We start from the raw sequence: 8,670 nt of genomic DNA on the forward strand, positions 1-8,670 counted from the left end.
GGGGGGGGGGGAAAGCAGAAATGAAAAAGGAGAAACCGAGAGTAGCACAAAAGGTCTACTGTACTGAGTACAGTACTCAGGGCAGTCAGTGGAGCAACCAGGATGAGAACAGAAGGAGGATGAGACGGGATGTGTTATGGGTAAAAAGCCCAGCCGAGTCTCAGAGGAGAAGCAGGCAAACAGGCAGCCGCAGGCCTCTTCACCCCCCACCCTTAGGAAAGGGGTTGCTGTGATATGTATGCATATAGATATATGAACAGTTTTTTTTATGGGAAAACTGTGTTTCCCATCATGCACCTGCACAAAAAAGGGGGTGGTGCTGGTTCAGTGCATAAAGGTTTATAGGCCCTTGATTGGGAGATTCCTCCCACCATCTGCTTTTCTCCATGGACAGCTCTGTATCATCAAGTGAGTGACCAATGGGGGAGGGGGGAGGTGTCAATGAAAGTGTCAGAATGCCCTCTTGGAACCAGACACAACTACCTCCAGTTCAACAGTCTACACACACCTTATAAGGTTCTTATCCCTCCCCTTAAAGTGCAACCCCACCTTGCCACTCTAACCCGCCCCCCAATGACCCAAGTCATTCTTATAAAAATAGTTTTTTTCATTATTCCTCTCCTACCTGTTTAGTGTGTGACAGAAGATCTCCAACGACATTATCTGAATCACCGTTTTAAATCAGTTGATTCGAACTACCTGCCACAAGCATCTGGTTGATAATCTTAGGAGTAGGCTATGGTAACAAATGCTGGCTGTGATTGACCGTATGGAATCAGATTTCCTGTTAACAGGAGTCTGAAGTATGACAGGATTGGTGAAAGTGGCCTGGATGAGGTGAATCATATTTCAAATAAACTTTATACAGATAGGGTGATTCTGGTTTATATATCTACATTGCACTTTTCTCATACTATAGTCTGGCAAATTATTTTGTTTGAATTGTTTAAGGAGAGAAGGGGAGGGTTGTATTTTTTTGGTATGAATTTATTTTCATGTTCCTGATTTTAGTTGTCTTCACTGCATGCACTATATATACATGTTTGGTTTTGTATGTTTGGTTGCTTTCATTCCCTATGAATGCGTCACTTATTCAGTCATTCATGAGTGTCTACATCAGGTTTTCTTTGAGGCTTCGTAGCATTGTATAAAAAAGAAGCAAATGGGTCTTGTCATCTACTTGACTCTATACATCCATGTCCACTGTTTCCAAGGGTTTACAGGCAGAGCAATAAGGGCAGCCAGCTAGCTCACTACGGCAGCCCATGTCACGTACCTTATAAATTACCTGTATTTTTTCAGGGTCTATGAGCCCGGCTATATTTCATCAGAGACAGTTCTGTTTTTTCAAGGCTAAATATTGCTATGGACAGACTGCGATCCTAATAGTTGCCAGTTTGAAATATTGCCGGAAGCAAATGTAGTTAATGAAACTGTTTTTCCCGAGGTGAGGCATATCTTGTCTATAAAATACTATTACTTTTGCTAGCCAGATAGCATTCCCTACAGGTTACCATCAGGCTATCTAAAAGGCATTTTACTTCACTTCATAATATTGGGGGGGTATTATCTTCCAGAGCTGTGATTATATCAGAAGATGTTCATTGATATTGGGTTTTCTTTTTTTTAAACTAAGGTCACATTTTTTTTTCCTGTCGTCTTCTTGTTCTCGCTATGCTACAAAATTGAAGGAATGGGTGATCTGCAGCGCCGGAGAGGTCCAGGGGTTTCGTAGGGCTCGTAGGGCGTGCTGTTAATGGGGGTGATGGGCGTGAGGCGCAGGGGAGCCCCTGTCATGCCAGATATATTGTTGAGACTGCGGGACTTCTCATAGCCAGTGGCTAGACCATAGAGAAGGCATCACCAGACAAGTTTAATGTTACAGACGAAAATCACATTATGTTTGATGTGTTTAAGTGTATGGTTTATCATTTATATATTTTTTACAATAATATATATTTTATTTATGATGTTACATTGAAGATTGGTGGAAAATAAAATGTATTTTTGAATTTGATGTGGATGATCAATAGATGCAATGCAATGAATACATGATTCATTAAATAATAAGATAGGAGTAGAGGACGGGCAGAAGCGAACACACATACAGACAAACGTTAAGACAAACAGACAGACAGAGACACAGACAGACAGACAGACAGACAGACAGACAGACAGACAGACAAACAAACAAACAGAAGGACAAAACAGAAGAATGAGAGTTATGAGATATGTCAACAATATCTTGCTACAATAGTTTAGAATAAAGACCCCTCTCCCTCTAGTGGCAATAGCATACTCATTAAAACAGGTGCATTATGGGAGTGTGTGGATAAAGCACCCAGTGTTTCCCTGAGACATATGGCGCCCCACATAGCAGGACCCGTCCGCTACAGAACTGACACACAGGTGTTTGATCCAGGCACTGACACAGACCTTTGCACAGGTAAAGAAAAGAAAACAGAGAGACAGCCACAGTGGAGCTCTGCGGCCCAAAGCTCAGAGCCTGCTTGGAGTGGACCACATGAAGAGGTCAGAGTTCAAATCCAAAAAACAGTTTCAGTTGACACCCTCTGTCCTCTTTAAAAACAGATCTGTACTGAGGTCAGTGTTACTCCTATTCACTGTGTCTGTCTTATTCTAATAGTTAACAGGCAAAAGAGGAAGGCTCCTTGGGTACCATCAGAGACCGTTCCTGTGGTCTCAGAGTGTAAATTTACATGTGTCCACATCTTAATAGACACCCTTATTAGTGTTCTGATATGAAACACATGCTAGTGCCTCAGGAAAACACTGACATCTTCACAGGGTCCAAAAGCAACTGGCTGCCATCCTTTCACACCCCTACCTTCCTCTTAGCCACCCGAGTGACCTCTAAATAGCCAAATCCTCTGCCTCTGTCAAATCCCAAGAGCTGAGCTGAGGCAACCTATTATAATGTACTGTATATCAGCTTAGTGTGTGCTCAAATCTGCCTATTCTTCCAGGAGAATGGAACAGATTAGGACAGAGTATGGCAGAGATGTGGACACTCTGCTCACCGTGGCTTTGATTGAGTGTGGATGTGGAAAGGAGAGCAGAATTAACATGTCATCCCAGTAATTTCCCTTCTAAACAGACAAACACAGAGGGACACCTCCATACCGACAGAAACACACAGAGTAGTCATGGAAAAAAACAATCACAAACAATAGTAAATAAAAACTGGAAGACCTACGTCCATAGTGATCTGAGAACACGCAGTAGGTATTATTTCCAGCTACTCCATAACTTTTACGGCACCAGATCGAGTCACAGGGCTGATTTAGGGTGAGACACACTGGGACTGCGTCACCATAAAATATGTACATACACACACACACACACACAAACACCTGCCTCAAAACAGATCATTCCTCTATGCTAATATGTATTTGTGTGAAAGTGGAAAGGATTTTTCTCTGTCCTTCGAGCTATGTGAACATCACATCACATTTCCTCTCACTCAATCATGTCCTACATGTTTGGCTTTTCTTGCCTACTATGCCTCTCAATTTATCCTCTGCTTCTGGATTGATTTGGCTAAATATGGGAACACTCTGGCTAAGCCTGTTTGACATTAATAGGTTTTCAAGCTGAACTGAACACCAAGACTTCCGTTATTCCCCCCTGAGAGAGTAAGAAGTACATGGAAGTGTAAATAAGTGATGTGTAAATTCTATATATAACATTTGTATATGTTTAAATTATATGATCCACTACCAACACAGAACACACACTATACAACATGCAAATGATCAGAAGTGAGTGATACATAACTGGGTAAAATAAAAAATGAGAATAATGAAGGAAAAAAAACTATTACTGGATGGTCCTCTCTAAATATCTCTAAAAGATATCAGCACATAGTGTGTGGAACTGGAGAGGCAATGGTCATTCTCTTTAGATACAGTTTATAAAGCAAAATAAATGAAAAGTGGTATAACACACACACACACACACACACTCATACACACACTGACAGACAGGTACGTACAAGTTGCAGTTTTGCAATATATTGGTCCTTGTCAGAAAATAATTGTTTAGATAAAAGATGAGCTTTTGTTGGTATCTTCACAGTAAAGTTCCCAAAATACACACTATGGGATACTAAGCCCTGGAATTTGGGACTGACTGTGTTAGTGTTAACGGTAATAGATAACACTAAGATGATTTGCCGTGCAGTGCTGAAGCATGGCACAGCTTGCAAGTGAGTAACATGATTAACTGTATGGTTAGCAGGCTAGTCATTTTGATTCAACACAGTGTTTGCTAGGTAGTGATGTTCTACTTGAGGTTAATCTTAATTGAATCATTACTGAGACCAAATGTTTCTGTAAACTCACAACATAGGGTTAAACATAAATATTCCAAAATGTTGGTTGGAAATAGTATTGGTCCATGTAGCCACAATGGAAAAAATATCCTGCGATGCATTTCGGTCACATGCTGCATACACATGAAAAATGAGACTGAACGATGAGAAATTAAAACAAATGAGATTTTAGGACTTTTGGACAGGATTTTGATATGTGTGTTTTCTAAATCATTTTTGTAAATGTACCCTGTGCTAGTCACTTTCGAAATCATTCAAAATCTCCTTTCTATCACCATTTTCCTGTTTCATCAACAGTATTACTATCTTTTTAAGAAAATGAAGAAGTAAATCCTCACTAAGATAACAATACTCTTCACATATTTCTGATATCCAGATGTAAATGTACATTTGCTTAGGCTACTTTTATGAACTAAATGCACAAGCAACTCTCCCTTTCAAGCACTTGACTTTCTGAATAAACTATGAGAATATGATCCCACAGTGGTGCTTTACAACTGTGAGAGAGCATTACATTCACAGATGGTGACACAGATGTTACACAACAGTCACTGGATGTGGACACACACACTTTGTTATATTCACATGTAGACTTGGTCACTATTCAAAAGACCTCTCAGCGCCCTCCAGGAGGTGGCTACTTTGCAGGGCTCTCACATTCACTGATACTCTCTGCATTGCACAGACCTGATCCAGATTTCTCACCACCTCATAATCTGACCACCACAAGTGCCGTGTCCCAACCAGAGGGCAGAAAATGATGTTTCCCTGCAGCATAACATGGATAAAGGAAAGTATCCGAGCCGAAGCCAACACCGGCCCAGCAAAGCTCGGCAAAGGGCAACACAGTGTTCATGCGGAGAATGGAAGGGCCGAGGGCCAATCCAAGCGCAGCAGTGGAGACTGCTGGTTTACATACCTCTGTTCACACCTTAGTTATGCTACGGGGGCTGGATGTGCGGCCTGGTGGGGGATGAAGAGGGATTAGTCTGACAGGCAGGCAGGCGGGTTGGGGGGGGGGGGGGGGGGTTGGAGGAGAGCAAATATCAACCCTGGAGGTCCACGCTGAACAAACCAGCACTGCATCAGGATAGCCAGTGCTCTGATTTGGACTGCTACGCCTGCAGCACAAATTGTTATTAAAATGTTGTATTGTGGCACACTATAAATGATATAGGAGTGATATTTTATATCCTCACCTTTTGCTGCATTATAATCTTTATGAATCTTAATTTTTAACAACAATGCTAATTTGTTGGAACCCAGGTTAATATTTGTCAAACACATTTATGCTTATCTTTTCAAATATGGGAATATGGTATCACTGACAAATACAATGAGATGCATTTGATACTGACAAATAAAAATACAAAATATGACAGGACTGAAAAACCAGGACCAAGGAAAACATGAGTAAAAGTTAATACTGAAACAGTGTACCATGACCAAGAAGAACTAAAATATGCATCAAGAGACCTAGATGAGAAACAGTATTTTCTGTATTTAGTTTACTTATGAGTTTTATATTGAAAAACCTGGTATTAAGCCATACATAACCACCCAGAGACAAGAGAGCCTCTCAAAGGGTTTGCAATGACACTGACAATAATATCTCACTGAAAGCAACAATCCTGACATCCTGACATGCTCTACAGAGACTATTCTACTTCTTACGTCTTGATGTGGTATTCATGTGTGTAGAAATTTGATTCTAAAAAGAAAGAAAGATTGAGAGATATTCAGTGTGCGTCATGGACAGACTTTACATATCTGAATATATACTACAGAAACTATCCCGGCACTATTACCAGTCTAGCGCTTCTGAGTCCTTACCCCTGTATTGGCAAACTGTTTAGTGGACAAGGATGTTACACGTCAGTATATCCTTAAGGAACTTAAGAGGGAAATGTGTGTTGGCCAATGGCAAAGTGTTATACTTACAAGCAAGGGGAAAAAACATTCATGCATGTCAAACACACCCAAGACCAAAAAAAGAATCACAACATGAGGACCATGTATGTCCACTGCATACATGGTAAAGGCACTATGTTAGATGTGGGATGTGAGAGTGAACTATACACTCTGTCACACGTGTATAGCACAGACACAGAGACAGATGCAACACTCTTTGAAAGCCCTGACACATCCAAACCCTATCAGAAACAAACACTGGCTCTCCATCATAGTACCCCTCTCACTGGCTTACTCCAGTAAACAAACGAACATGACTGTATACATATATTATAATACAGATGATCTCTGTGACGTGGGGGACGTAATATGACCATACAAAAACAGATTCAGATATTCTCCTCTTATGTAATGATGTCCAAGTGCCTAGTGCTCTATAGGTTAGACAGAATATTATCAGAAGATTGACATTTCTTCCATTTGTTCTTTTGGTCCTTTTGATCTGCCAAACAAAGGCTACTGTTGTGATATAACTGCTCAGTGACACATGAGAGAGAGAAAGAGAGAGAGAGAGAGAGAGAGAGAGCACCCCTGGTGGTGAAAAAGGGTTATGTAAAGTAGGCAGATGCTGTCTTTCTGTTGGTGTCCTTGCCCTTATGCTTTTCTAAATTAATCAACACAGCATTTGCAGACACCATGTCCAGCAAATCTCCAAAACCAGTCGAGCCCCTCTATTACTTTCTGTTAGACTGGACTCTCCTGCAGCTGATTTGACCCTGGCATTGTAATATGTCCAATATGGCTGCTACCACCACAAAAGTCACTTCTGTACAAGGTCATATAGCATGGAGCTATGTGCATAAACAGAGGCAGGAGGCAAAGAGCCTGTTTAAAACTGAATGTGCAAAATGTTCTGTTCTAAAAAAGTGTAGATTGTGGGTGGATTTTTAGAATGGCCATATTGGACGTATTACAAGGCTTCACCATGAATTCAGCTGTAGAGGAGCCCTCTCCCTCACCCCAATCCATAACGTCCAAAGTAACCTGAGCAAAATGAGAACTCTGACTCTCCCCCTGGAGGTTGGGTAAATCTATGTTGACTTAGTGGATTATAGCCATTGTATAACAGCTGAATAGTTGCTAAATGAGGGCTGCAAGGTCAAGGCTCTCTTTAACCTAGAGAAAAGGCTTCAGGGTGGACTGCATATAGGAAAAGGAAAACTTCAGATTCTATAATCTGGTTGGCCACAAAGCCCGTGTGGCCTTTAAGTAAACTATTTCCCTATGACCCTGGTCTGGTGTGGTCTGAGTGTTAGTTCATAATGCCCATCAGGAGGCTCGTAATGAAATGTACAGAAGGGATCGCTAACAGAGTCCCAGAGCGGTGGTGATTCACACCTCAGATGGACTGAAGAGAAGAGAAATACTGGACTCGCCGCCCCCTTCCTCCAGTCTCCTGCTGAAAACATATGTAGCTACCGCAGTCGTGAAATCCAAGCCCAAGAATGCTGGGGGGAACTCTCGCACCTTGTGCCTTATTGTCTTCTCCAGCAGAGTAATACTTAGCCAAGTGCACATATGCTGCTTGTGCAATGTCCACTCCACAGGGAGCGAGAGAACCACTCCCAAGAGGGCAGGAACTCTCCTGTGAAAGGCCCATATGGGAATAAGCCCTTGCTGGAGAGCGGTTCCTCCGCAGTGTGTGCCCAGAAGGTTCTGTCCTGTGCCACTAAACGCAGGCCGGTGCAGTCTGCCAGGGGAAAGAGCCAAGACACTCACTGTGCTAAGGTTGTCATCAGAAAGGAAACAAAAACAAACTCTCAAATTCCAACAAGCTGCTCACCCAAAAAGAAAGGGACTGACTTATAAGCAAAACCAGTGATATAAATGAATGCAACACAGCAGCAATAGCATACTAGTATTAACCATGGTACTTGCAGTGCATCGTGGGAGCATGGTTTGGTGGTTGGACATAATGAACACTCATGTCTTCATTACCTGGTTGCTTTCAGACATCTTATAATCTTAAATGTTACTTTAATTTACTCTTTAACATAGCTGTCCCATAATGCATTGCTTTCAAGTCCCAGAATGCTCTCTTCCACTGTTTCCTTGGCAACAGTGGGTAGGAAAGAGAGAAAAAGGAGAAGAAAGAGCTGAAAAGTATTATGGGTAAACAGAGTGTAGCAGAAAAGAGAATATAAGGGAAAAATGAAAAGAAACAAGAAAAGTAAATCAAATGACTAATTAAATCAATAATAAAATGCAAAGAAAATGAAGATACAACTACTAATACACAAACATCCACAATGACAACATACTCTGCAAATGAATTCAATGTAGAACACTACTCACATACAAACACATGTAAATACTGATGATAACGAGGGTAACTCAAGTGTTTA

General features: G+C 41.3%; 1 protein-coding gene across 2 annotated transcripts in view; it reads right to left on the reverse strand.

Moving 5' to 3' along the window:
• Positions 1–1,677: 1,677 nt before the first annotated feature.
• kcnc3a (potassium voltage-gated channel, Shaw-related subfamily, member 3a) overlaps positions 1,678–8,670 on the reverse strand; it is a 41,882-nt gene continuing 34,889 nt past the window's right edge. For both annotated transcript variants that reach the window (XM_076266831.1, XM_076266830.1), the window contains one exon: positions 1,678–1,841. In XM_076266831.1, the coding sequence (XP_076122946.1) occupies positions 1,678–1,841 (164 nt within the window). The remainder of the gene's footprint in view (positions 1,842–8,670) is intronic.

The sequence above is a fragment of the Alosa pseudoharengus genome, unplaced genomic scaffold, assembly GCF_046254945.1.
Source record: "Alosa pseudoharengus isolate Yale_2024_CS ecotype anadromous, Long Island Sound unplaced genomic scaffold, YU_APseudo_1.1 YU_APseudo_1.1_scf_4, whole genome shotgun sequence".
In the NCBI taxonomy this organism is placed as follows: Eukaryota; Metazoa; Chordata; class Actinopteri; order Clupeiformes; family Clupeidae; genus Alosa; species Alosa pseudoharengus.